This window comes from Charadrius vociferus, unplaced genomic scaffold (genome assembly GCF_000708025.1).
Source record: "Charadrius vociferus isolate BGI_N301 unplaced genomic scaffold, ASM70802v2 scaffold136, whole genome shotgun sequence".
Classification (NCBI taxonomy): domain Eukaryota; kingdom Metazoa; phylum Chordata; class Aves; order Charadriiformes; family Charadriidae; genus Charadrius; species Charadrius vociferus.
The window spans coordinates 3,630,142-3,643,179 of NW_009648960.1; the positions used below are offsets into that span (position 1 = coordinate 3,630,142).

Genomic DNA, 13,038 nt, shown 5'->3' on the forward strand with positions numbered 1-13,038 from the left:
ACTGGGCCCCCTGTTAGGATCCCGACATTTCCAAAACCAAGATTTAGGACCATCACCAACATAAAGACTCATCACTGTAGCTGATACAATTCTGTACTCCCTAGGCCATCTGAAAGCAAGCCCAGATCAACTCTCATACAATACCTCTGTGTCTCTTGGTCCAGGATTTGCGTCTGGGTAGAACTGCGCTGTGAAAATCGGTCTGGTCTCATGCATAATTCCCTGCAGGAGTAAAAACAATAGTCTTAGACGCCTCCTTGCAAACGGGCAAGAGAACAGAAAGCCACATCTTGGCCCTGTAAGCATGAAAGGCCAAAGGACCGGCGTGTCTCTAGGGGTTGCCAAATTTACACCCATTTCATTCCCATTCTTCAAACAATGCCTTATCTGAGAGACTGAGCCTCTTGCTTTTCTGCTAATGCTCCAATGCTCACTGAGCTGTGTGTGGACAAGAAGCATAGTGGAGACATCACTTTGACTGTAACAGCAGACACTATTAAGTTGTAAGCACTTAACAGAGCAGATAGGCTAGTCTCCCCCCAGAGGTAATCCTGGACCATGCAGAGAAGAAAAACATATATGTCAAGAAAAGACCATCTTGGACAAGGCTGTTATGGAATTAATGGTTTTATGACGCTGATCTGGTTGGTTCTGTTACAGGAGAGATGGATTTGGGTGACGCTCTTTACTTCCATAACTCACTTTAAATACTGACACATGCCTTGCAGGGCCTTGCAAATGATCTCTGCCCTGGGTCATTGTCAGGCCTGTGATGAAGTGGGACCACTGCTCTGGACAAACAATACCTATGAAGGACCTAAAGTGAGTTTGGCAACAGTGCTTTTAGTTTCAGTTGGAGCCAGAAAAAACAGAGGTCTCATTTGTATGGCCCGATAGCACCAAACAGTGTGGTCCACTGGGAGACAACCCTGTAGCTGTCATTGCTTATGGCCCCCAATTCCAGATGGAAGTAGAGAAGTCCCTCAAGAGGCAACCCAGGAAAAATTCTGATACAACCTGCTTCCCTTAGGAATGGACAAAGGAGTCCCAACAGCTCCTGTAGAGCAACAGTGCCATCCAGAGCTGCAGGGTGGGATGCTAGGATAGGACAGGGATAAGAGATGAGTACTGACCACAGCCGATCTGCCCTCAGAGTAAAGAATGTCATCAGTCTGTCACATTTTCCCTGAATGCTCATGTTACTTCTAATTACATACAAATATCTTTAAAAAATATCTGCTCCGTGGCTTGTGAGTATTTGCAAACCTGCGTGGGGCCTGTCCAGCTGTGGTATGTCAGGTCAGTCACAGTAAGTGGTTTTTTCTCTTTCAGACAGAAAAATGCAACAGACTGCACACAAAAGTATATCCAACCCTGCTCCTGTTTGTGCATCCCATGCTAAGAAAACATTGATTCTTGTCCCCCTCTATCTATGAAGGTCTAGGAGACTGATGCTGCTTTGGGGATCACTGTCATACTTCTAGATCCAGAAGACTCATGTCCAACCTTATCATCTGCTTTATGCAAAAGCACCATCACATTTGTCTCCAATCTTCAGCTAAAGCAAACATGAAAGGCCTGGCAATAAAAGGGTTCAGTTGGTGAACCCAGCTAAAACAAACTCGTTTCAAAAATTGAACCAAACAGATACAATTTTTTTTATTAATATCTTGTTTGGTAACATTTGTCTCTGTTTAGATACGTCTGCAAGGATAAAGAAAAAAGCAACTGACAAACAACAGCCTTATTCTAAAACCATCAGTTGGAAATTACTGCAAAGTATAGCCAGAATATGCCAGAACAGCACTTTTCAATCTGCCAGACTTGATGTGGGGCATTTATACAAAACAAGAGAGGGGCGTGTTCCCGTGGGGGAAATTGCTTTTGAAAATACCTTCTTTTCAATGATTTTCTGATCAATAACAAGACTTCACTGAGTTGTACAACAGTGGGCCTAATGGACAAGATTTAAAATGGGCAATTACAAAACCCCAGATCCGTCTCAACATCTTGTCTGACCTTGTCAAAACTGAGCTATGGGATATTGTTTTCCTTCCTATGCTTTTCTGTGTTCAGCTGTGAACTACCAGAGGCCAGGCATTTTTAATTTTTTTTTTCCTACATGGATGTCACTTGACATGAGACCTCTACGTCAGATTCTGTAAGCTGTTCTCTCAAGGTAACTGCCTCTGTCCCTCTCATGACTTTAGTCCTTGGAATTCTATTTACAATAGCAGACCAAATTAGACGGCAATAATATTCTTTTTCTGTGCAGGCAACGCAAAACCAACACAACAAAACGGCGACACAGGCTAGCGCACCTGCAGCACAAGCCCGAAGACAACAGTAACTGCGTGAGCACCACTAATGGCAGGGAAATCACGGAAGATACTAGGGCAGCCGTTCAAGGGACATCATAAGGTCACTGTTGCTGTCCTACACTTGGGCTAGTATGGAGAACAGTGGTAACGGTTCACTCCCTTTTGAGGTGTAAGGCAGGGCCCCAGGCAAAGTAGGTCATCAAGTTTAGTCCTGACAACTTACTGTTATCTTGACAGCAAGCTTCCAGGAGGTGAAATAAAGCGAGAGAGAGTCTTTGCTCACTAGAGGTTGCTATGTGCAGGTATCTGGAAAGCATAAGCTCACCTCATTCGTTTGATCATTGGCATTCACGAACAGAGGTTTCCAGCCAGGTGGAAGGGTAGAGCTGTCGATGGCATAACTGTGGTTCTGAGCAGTGATGACAGCCTGTCCATTCACTGCATTCAGGACAGGCTGGTTCTGTCCTCTGAAAGAGAAAGGATCAAAGAACAGGGGACAGAAGTGCTAGATGTGTCTAAATGCCACAATTAGGAAGAGCTGATAACTGTGGGGCTACACACAGCAGTTCAATAGTAGCTGTTCAATACTCACAGCGAATCTCAAAATGATAAATCCTAGGAGAAACTTTGCTGTCCTTCAGTTTGAAGGGGATCAATTACATTGCATACTTTCAAAACACCCTCAAAAAAAGCAATGCATGACATGGCAGTTTAAATTAAAAGCAAGGAGAATGGCTGGTATGAAGAAGTAATGTTACCACCATGCTAGCTTCCATTAAGGCAGTTCAGAAGCAAAGCACTGCTGCTTTGCGGCCCCTTGCAACGCTGAGCAGGTCAATCTGGGCCCTAGGAAGCGGAAGAGCTGCTGCACCTGTTAGCCATCTGCATCTTGTAGGAAGTAGCTCCGGCTGCTATTCCAGTGATTAGATTCCCCATGCTAATGCCAAATAAGGGCTCTGGGCGATTGCTCTCCAGGACCTGAAATGAAAAGGTTTTCAAGAGATACTGGAGTGTCTCTGTTCAGCAATTCCAGCATAAACCACGGTAGTTCCCTCACAGTAGCCACACAGACTTGGGAAAAAGCTGAATGCAAGGGTGGCAACTGCCTATAAAGGAAAGTTTCATCCTCTCCTCTGCTCCAGAGGAAAGCCTCAGAGGACAGCTTGGTGTCTTGGTCTACTTGAGGGGAATAAGCAATGACACTCTGCACCACGGATATTTAGTGCATGACATTATTTCAAATGGGAGCACTGTGAAATAAGGGCTGTTCTTTCATAAGGCCACAGAGGTCCTGCAAGAGCACCAGGTACTTTAAGGCACCAGTAGGGTAACTGTGTTAATCATATTTACTGTGTATTGTTCACCAAGGTCTTTATAGCCTTATTGCAAATACTGGTCTGGAGAAAACTCCCAGTGGACCAAGATGTGATTAAATAGGCAAAACTTTGATTCTATACTTCGTTGCACTTTGTACTGCACAAATACAATTGCATTGGACTAACACGATCTGTATTACATCTTCTGTTGACCATTTTGCAGTAGGGGTGGGTATGTGCTAACTTGGGAGCTCCAGACCTTCCCAGTGTGAAAGGACCCTGGAGGACGTTGGTCTTGACAGTCAGCCGAAATGACTGAATGACATCTGGTCCGTAACATGTTAGTAGAATCAACTGTTTAGATTTCAGGCATTAAAAAAAAAAAAAGACAAATAAACAGGAATAATTGGCTTATGGCTATTACACTGTACCTTTCTGACATTCTGAATCACCTCCTGGGCTTTCATCGGATCCCCCGGACCTCCGGAAATTATGAGCCCATCATAATCCATACTGGTGAAATCATGGTCCCATGGAACCAAATGCACTTCTGCACCTCGCTGGGAAAAAATCAAGGGAACAAGAAATGAGGGGAGGAGAGGAACAAATGAGCTTGTGTCAGGAGGTTGTTCTCATGCTCTCATGTCCCAGAAGTTGAGTCTGGATTTCAGTCATTCCTTTGCCAGGGACAATAATGAGGCTTCTCTCCACTATCTGCCCAGATTATTTTTACAAAACCAGTAGACTTAGTCTCTTTGAGCCACCTCAGTGTTTTTCAAGTTTGTCTGAAACTCACTAATGAGATAAGAACTTACTAATGGAATGCAAAATAGGTGTGTATGCACACATGTAAAATATGGTCACTTTTACACAGTGCATTCATCCTAACAGCTAAAATAAGGCTCCACAGCCTCATTCTCTGACACACCAAAAACAGTTCTGCACATCAACAATGGGACGAACATCCACATTAACTGAAAAACAGAAACAGAGGAACCCTGTACATCTAGAGAATGAGAGGCCACTGCATTCATTCCTCCTGTATGCCTAGAGAAGCAAGGGCGGCTACACCACTGTGCTAACAACAGGAAAAGATTTTCACAGAATCATAGAACTAAAAAATAACTCAGGATGGAGGGACCTCAGGAGGTCATTGGGTCCAATCCCTCCCCAAAGCAGGGGTAACTTCTCCTTTAGGGCAGGTTGCTCAGGGCATTGGTCAGTTGAGTTTTAAGTATCTTCAAGCACGGGAGTTCCACAACCTTTCTGGGCCTGTATCAGCCATTCACCACCCTCAGTGCAAATTATTTTCCCTCATTTATTTATTTTTGACAATGCTGGGTTGACCTTCCTTGGTTGTTCTTTAGAGAGACAGTGCCTTGTCTTTTTAAAGCTCACATGCTAGGAATTCTTCTCATGGCTGAGAGGTTGCTGCACAGGTCCTCTTCCTTACCCCCTCAATACAGGGTACCATGTTCAGAAAACACCTCCCAGTCCACAAAAATCATCCTAAAAATTGTACCTTATTTTAGGAGGGAAACTGCTACTAGAATGGATGTGTCCGGGTGGAAGGAAGGATAATGAATACAAGCGAGGTTTTTGCCCAAGCAAAACAAGAGATGAAGAACATAAAGCACTGACCTACCTTTACCAGCAGACGGACAACGTTGTGCTTCAACCCACAGTCCACAGCTACAACTTTGATTGGATTCCCTCTGCCATAAACCTTGACTTCCTATAAAAAGACAGACTGTGCTATAAATGACAGATGACCATCCGCTCCCAAAACACAGGGAATAGGAGTAGAACAACTTTTCACCAACATGCAGCAACTGTTACTTAACAATCAATTTACATGGAAATCTCCAGAAGTACTGCAGACATTAGCACTTCCTTCATTTTTCTGTGAAAGTAAAGTTATAATGCTCTTTTATATACTGTTGATTACAGCAATAACAGCAATCCCTAAGAAATCACTTGTTTCCATAGCTAATGACAAGCTTTTTTCCCGTATCTCACCTCATTAGCAGTGAAGCAGCAAGCTAGTTCTCACAGATTATTGCAGCCCAAGAGAAATGCCAGAAACATGGTGAGAGATTTTCAGCTGAAGTGAAGTTATCCTGCTGGTGCCAGTGGAGCAAGGCTACTTCACACCAGCTATGGGTCCATCACATTAAACACCACTCTGACCCTCCAGTCACAGTAAGACCAAAGCATAGAACAGCTGGAGTTATCCTATGACTGACCTCTAGTGCATCGCAGCAGTACAGACCAGGCCAAGCACGCCACTGAGAATGACCTATGTTCATATGGACCTGACAGTTTTACCTATCAGACAATACTTCTCCTCCTCTTCCAGTTGCTGTTCCTTAATCCATTCCACAAAGTAAATTGTCACCAGTCCCAAATCTGTACCATTCTGTTCTGTACACCCACTTATCTGTTGGTCGCAACCAGCATGGAAGACAGTGAAGTCAAACCACCGTGTGTTACATGGGCCTTGATACTGCAACATGCGGACATACTGACAGATGGCTGTAGCACTGATGTAAGGTTATTTATGGACAGCTTTTTTCTGAAGCTTGCTGAATTATTTTGTTACATGACTGCAGGTAGCCCCAGGCTGGCATGAGAGTCATCAATAAGTACATAAGGCAGCCTTCTTCCTTGTAAAAACAAACTGTCCTTAACTTTAGTTATGGTCAGCTTCTGAAAGCTGATACTGGTAAGCATACTTTATCCAAAGGGCTTTTCTCTTGTGCAATACATCACAGTCTAACAAAACAAAACAAAAAAACAACCAACCAACCAAACAAAAGAAGTAACTCCCTTTTAATCAGCTTCCCTGGCATTCATATTTCACAGCTGGTCCCCTTTTCCCCTTTATGAAAAGATGCTAAAATCCATGCCCAATATGCCCGGGTGACAAACTGAATCCTTTCATAGGAGGATTACAACCAGCCAGAAGGAAAAACATGCCCTCTACAGGGAACCCAAGGTGAAGTTTATTAGCAGAATACTACAACTCCTCCCTCTGCGTTGTCATAGCTCGGTTCTTGTTTTAACTTGTATCTTCTCAAAGATTAAGATGAAGAGACTTTAGGATGCAAGAGAATGTCCTATGTAAGGACAGCTCTAATCATCACCAGGAGTGACTTACTGCCGTGTCAGGAGCAAGGGTGGAAGAGATGGGGTGCAAGGAGCCACCTCCCTTCACTACAAGGGTTCGAGCTGCAACACATGAACCACAAGTGAACCCTAATCCACCTTTGAGGACATGACTCAGCACAGAACCACTAGTGTTACCACTGCTGTTGCAATTCCTGCTGTGTAATTTGAAAGGTGATTTTTGTATCAGAACATATCTTGTAGTTCACGCTACATAATCAGATGGCAAAGTACTCCACAATCCCTTTTTGAGAATGAGTAGAATGGAAATCATATTGAAACTGGGTCTTGTTAGATCACTCAAGACTTCTGATGTGTAGCTGTGCTTGACATCAAATATGACAATATCTTCACAGTCACTAATACAAGTGGATTCTACTTCCACAGTCCACGGTGGAACTGTATCACTGCACAGGAATTGTATGGGTCTTCTACCCGCTGTCCTTCAGGCTTCTGACAAATAGGTTTCAAAAAACTCAAGAGTGCCCAGTTCTCACAGAAACGATCTTAATGTCATGTGCTGGATTCCCTTACGAGTAACTCACCCTCTTTTTTAAAAAGGCTTTTGGAGACCCCTTAATTCCTCACAACACCCATACTTAAAAATCTGCAAGACATTATGAAGCAATGATCTCCCTCAAAGGTTCTCCTTGGCTGTTCTAATGGCCAGAGAGAGTTGTGGGACAAAACCGCTTTGAGGTACTTTAGTTACCTCATTCTCAAAACTTTTCCCTATCTAATTAATTAGACTACAATTTCTTACACCATTTCCTTCAGCAGCAAGACTGATTTTAGGTGCTGCTGTTTTCACAACCCTTCCCCCACTCCTCACACTTACTATTCTTCTGTACCACAGAGCACTGACCCCTGCATCTGGCCGAAAGCATGTCTAGACAGAAACCAGACTGGGAACTGGATCAGAGAACTGTTAAAATATATTCCCTCTGAAGCCAGAGGATTTCCCTCATCTGTTCACTGCACAGCCTATAAAAAACTGTCCCAGTCCGAAAGGATGATGTGGGAAGGCTGTGAGCCAGCAGTCAGGGAGAGTAGAACCTCCTGCTAGCAACAGTGCTGAGAACAAAAAGAGTATGTGGGGCTATATGTGTGGATAAAAGTCACCTTTTAGCTTCAAGTGGCTAAACACCTCTCATCTGCTTTGGGACCCTTACCATCACATGCACCAAAATACATCTCCGACAAACGTTTCTGCAAAATACTGGCAGTTTTCTACATTCCCTGCCCTGTATAGGCAGTGTTACCAAATAAAGTCTATATCACTAGCATCTAAAGAAGCAGGGGGAAATAATAAAAAAAAATAAAAAATCAATCACTCCTAAGTACAATTGATAAGCAGATTCCTGATCTTACTGTATACTGATTTACATGAAAATAGCTGTTTGGCAACAGACAGATTATCATGTCCAGTAATTACCAACATTGAACTGCTTACTTCATTCTCAGCTTTATTTGTGATGTTGCTTTTTAAGCCTATAAAATGAAGTTATAAACATAATGAAACCACCAAAGCTCTGTTAATCTTATTACATCTCCCTTTTAGAAGCTATTTGCAGCATCTTTACAGTAATTCTGTCTTAGTAATTGCAGAGTTTAGCATCAGCAACCTTACCTATTTCTGAGTTACTGCTCAAAATGGCTCCACCTGCATCTTCCAATCATAGATCACAACCTCAATAAGCAATTGCCATCCTTCTGTCTAGCAATAAGGCCCTGACTCAAAATACAGTGGAGACATTGGCATGAGTTGGGGAGATCCCTGAAGGTGAGATTTGCAACGTGGCCTCTGTATTCCAGTGGCATCCCAGGTAACCAGTTACTACCATAAATCCAAGCCTGGATGGAGACTACACTTCAAATTCCTGCTTGCTCACCAAGCATTCAGGACTACTTTGCACTTATGCCACTAACACACCAGCTTGTGTGCAGAACAGTATACAGGCAACTATTTGCAGAGCTCTTCCAGAGCCTCACTGATCTTGAAGGAGCTCCAAACACCACAGTAAGCATGGAATTTGTATGAGGGATTCATACACCCAGTTCTTACTTCAGTCAATGGGACCCAAGGCACTCTTTATCCCACAATTAAATCCCCAAAGGGTCCACAATTTAAGATGTTAGCCCTTGCATTGGAACAGGAATAGTTCCTAGTTTTAGTATGGGCCTGGTTTGCTACATCCTTGTGGTTGAACGTAGTTTGCATGCCCAGCTAACAGAGTACAAACTTAACTGCTGTTCTGTACATATCTACAAACAAAGCAGCTAATACCAGTGATATTAGATCCAGAGGATTCCTAACTTGATCTGTCTTTGAAATCTGTAAGTATCTTCTTTAATCACCTCAACAAAACTATGCCTGAACACAAATTATCAAACGTTATTGTGAGCTTCCCTGAAATTTATTTAAGGATAGCAACCATTCTTCTTATTAATTCTTCTTATGTTTGAAAATGTCCACCATATACTAAGTCCAACTGTATCCTCAACACTTCTCAATCCTGTCTTTGTAACACAATCCTCTGATCAGAGTACTGTTCAGACTGCGTTCAGCTCAACACAGCTAATTTTACCTCTTCAACAGCACACCTAAGGAGCCACGGGGATTCTACGAGGATGATGTTGAGATGACAGTCCTTCAAAGGTCTGGAAAGGTGTTTGGTTTAGAAAAGGCCCCCAAACTGTTTTATTAGAGAGCCTGGACAATTCCCAGAGGAGCAAATGGGGAGCAGTGTACAGCCCTGGGACTACAAAATAACTTCTCACCTTTGTTGAAACTTCTGCAATTAAGTTTTGCTTATTTGGGTCTGCAAACTCCACGGGTTGACCTTCAAATTCAATCTTCCCAAGTACTGTGCCCTGTGGAAATACACCAGTAAACCACAACGCATGAGCAAAAGAGAAGCTGTGAACACTGGGACAAGGTGCTGACAGACACAGCAACTGGACAGCTGTTTAGAGATGGTTTCTTGGCAGATTATAACCATTTCTAGCATCTTCAGAAGTTTATGAGCCTACCACAGTATAAAAAAATCTGTTTAAACTCCTTCATTGGGGGGAAAGGCATTGTCAGCAGTAAAAATTGTTAATAGGCAGTTTGGCAAGCTATCTAGTGACAGTAAAATGGGTTGCCTTCCAAGAGGATCAGAATTCAGATCCCCAGATAACCACTGTGTAGATCTGGGAGTAATCCACAAAGCAGTTTGAAGCTTTTTGGTTTTATAAGCCCACTATGAGGTCTTCAGTCAAGTCCTGTGAATAGCTACAAGGCAGCAGAGCTGAGGTAAGGCAAAGCTATGTAGGAGGCAGGTGAGCAAAGCTGTTTTCTGAATAAGCTGTTAAAAAAAAAAAAAATCACCTCCAGCAAGCTCTACTCTTATTGCTGTTACCACCTCGCAGAAGCTAGGACACTCTTGCTCTGCCAGCAGCATATCCTTCTCCTCCTTCTGCTCATTAAAGTTTTCAGTAGAAGAAACCCTGTTTTGGCTTTGTCCCACTCCTGGAATAAGTGAGATTAACCTAGGGTTAACCTCTTCTCAGCATGGGGACAGGGTGTGCAATACAGGACTTTTCAAGGATTTCAAGAACTTCTTTAAGGGCAAAGTAAAACAAAGGAAGTCAATGTTTTGTTGTAGCTTTTAATCCGTAACACTTTCATGATAAAACATGTTAAACTCAGTTCGCCCTGTAGATATCAGACCAGTATGCACACCAGGATTGCTCACTAGGTTTAGCGATACTTCCATGAGATACTTCAATGGTTGGCCATACTTGAAGTATCCTTGCCATTTTCCTAGGGCAAGAAAGAACCAGCATCTTGCATTGCCATGCACACTACTAAAGGTAAGTTTTAAAGACAGCTCTTAACAGTGGCTGCCATCCTATCTCAAGTAGCACCTTGCATCAAAAGCTACTCCAGGCTGCTTTCCATGGAGCACAGCTGAAAAGGTCAGCACCATCTTAAACAAGTCAGGTTCTTGGGAACCACAGAAAATGCTGAGTGCCACCATGCAGTAAGTCCCATAAACACTGATGACAAAGCCCTAAATCCATTGCTCTCAAACAGGAACCCTGTGTCTTGCCTGGCTCCCAGATTATTCAGCCAAATTGTGCTCTGCATTTACCTTTAGAGTCCAATTTAACAAGTCACTGCTCATTTCTGCATTTATTATAATGAACCCCTGTTCTCACTCCCAATTTATAAACAGACATAGAGTGAAATACTAAACTGTTTTTTTCAACCTGAGAGGACTGGGAGAAAAGGGCTCCATTATGCACTATTTTAAAAGCCATAAACCAATACCACTCAAAGTCCCAGTATAATGGGCATTACTAACATACACCGCTAAGTTACAGGATAAACATTGAAAACATATTTACTTTGGATGAAAGGAACACTGGTCCATTAAACAGTATGTCTCAAGAAAGTAGAAAATGTATTGCCATTTTCTATTGTATTAAACTGCGCTTGTTTGCTGTCAATAAGAGCACAACAAGGCCCTATCTTCCCATAAGAATTCATTTCTACAAATATTCCTCTGTTCAAGCTGGGTCATCCATGTTTTGCTCTGTGGAATGGAAGAGGGTGTGGGCTTGGACTGCAGACTGCAAACTGATCACCTAAAGCAAAGAGCAGCTTCAAATAATCCATTACAAAAGAAGATCCTCCAAGGTGCATTTACATTCAGACCGGCTTTGATCACTGTTTTAGCCAGTGTGAAATGTATCTTGACATTAACCTCCATTTGGTAACATAACCCTGCTTGTGTCTTTCAATCGTCAGCTCTTGGAAACCAGAGAAAAGTAATGACTATTAAAAACAGTATCAAGCTTCAGCCAAAGAAAACCAGCCTGAGTTAGGAATACAGCTTAGGTTATTTGTCTCTGAGAAGCAGAATTTCCACTGACCAAAGATGGTGCTGTCTGTGAACTATTATCCACAATATCTCACAGAGTTGTTGCTCTCTCTTACTGTTACTATCTGAGGGAACATGTGGTTGACACTACTACCTGTTGTGTCTGACACAGTAGTCTGACACAGCTACCGAGGCCTTTCATTTACATCAGCCTGTGCTGGTTCGCTTATGTAGAACAGGAAACCCAGAGCACAGCCAAGGAGAGGGAGGTCCCTGGGATCAGAGCATTGCCTCAGCTGTACAGAAGAGACAGAGCCTTTGGAAGAGCACAGGGACTTGAGCAGCGTCTGAGGTCAAGACAGCCCAGCAGTAGCATTGATATCCCCGGCTTGCTGCACTGTTAGTAAAAGGGTCCAGCAATAGCGAGGTTAATGCAACTGGACCAGGGGAAGCAGATCATACCTTGTCGCGAATTAATTTGGACAGCATTCTGGTATCAATCCCATACAGTGCAGGCACCTGAAGAAAACAAAAGAAAAGGATAAGTTAGAGAACAAGCAGCTAAGACAGAGGAAGACAGCAGCCAGATCACTTTGCTGAGAACATGTCCTTGTTTAAGGAGCTCTGGCTCTTAGCAGCACTATTACCAAGGTTGCCTCACTTCTAGTTCTTCACTTCTCCTCCCTATTCCCACTCATAAATAGCTTAGTTCGTCAAATCTAGATTATGCACTAAAAAGCACAAAATAAAAAGCTTGTGTGTCAAATTTGTGCCTCATTTCTGAGCCCCATTTTGCCTTACTTATGAGCATCTAACCGTCCCAGTTGTCACAAGTCAGTGACAGTTTACTGACACATCCTTGACTCCCATGGCTTCAAGTCAGAGGGGTTCTGGCAGCCAACATCTCGTGAGGTTACAACCGTAGCAACCACTAGGAGCAGCACAACAGAAACATTTGACAAGAGAATAGAATATAATCTAATGTGTATTGTTTTTATGGAGAACCAAACATCCCCATTTAATTAACATTCCTCTGGACAGATCTTGGAAGTACCACTGCACCCTGAAAAAGAGAAATTTATGAAGAATCAGAGAACTAAAGAACATCGAATGAGCCCGGTACAGACTGGAGAAGACATCAGAGGAGAAGAGTGGTTACCAGCTCAAAACCAGGAACTCGTTCCCCTGTTCCCACACATACAGGTTCATTCTCATTATGTAGTTACCCCTAGATTGCTCACCTGTTCTTCCCTCAACCACTCTCCCAGGCTCCTAGCAGCCTGCCAGTGGCTGTACTCATTGCTGTAATCCAGCACCAGCAAACCTGAAACCTGCAGAGAGAAGAAATATCATTTGGCACTG

General features: G+C 43.0%; 1 protein-coding gene across 1 annotated transcript in view; it reads right to left on the reverse strand.

Moving 5' to 3' along the window:
- CPS1 (carbamoyl-phosphate synthase 1, mitochondrial) overlaps nt 1–13,038 on the reverse strand; it is a 99,110-nt gene that overhangs the window by 70,132 nt on the left and 15,940 nt on the right. The window contains exons 4-11 of the mRNA XM_009887599.1: nt 12,918–13,007; nt 12,139–12,195; nt 9,587–9,679; nt 5,283–5,372; nt 4,069–4,197; nt 3,193–3,299; nt 2,647–2,788; nt 145–222 (exon numbers count right to left, since the gene is read on the reverse strand). Of these exons, the coding sequence (XP_009885901.1) occupies nt 145–222; nt 2,647–2,788; nt 3,193–3,299; nt 4,069–4,197; nt 5,283–5,372; nt 9,587–9,679; nt 12,139–12,195; nt 12,918–13,007 (786 nt within the window). The remainder of the gene's footprint in view (nt 1–144; nt 223–2,646; nt 2,789–3,192; nt 3,300–4,068; nt 4,198–5,282; nt 5,373–9,586; nt 9,680–12,138; nt 12,196–12,917; nt 13,008–13,038) is intronic.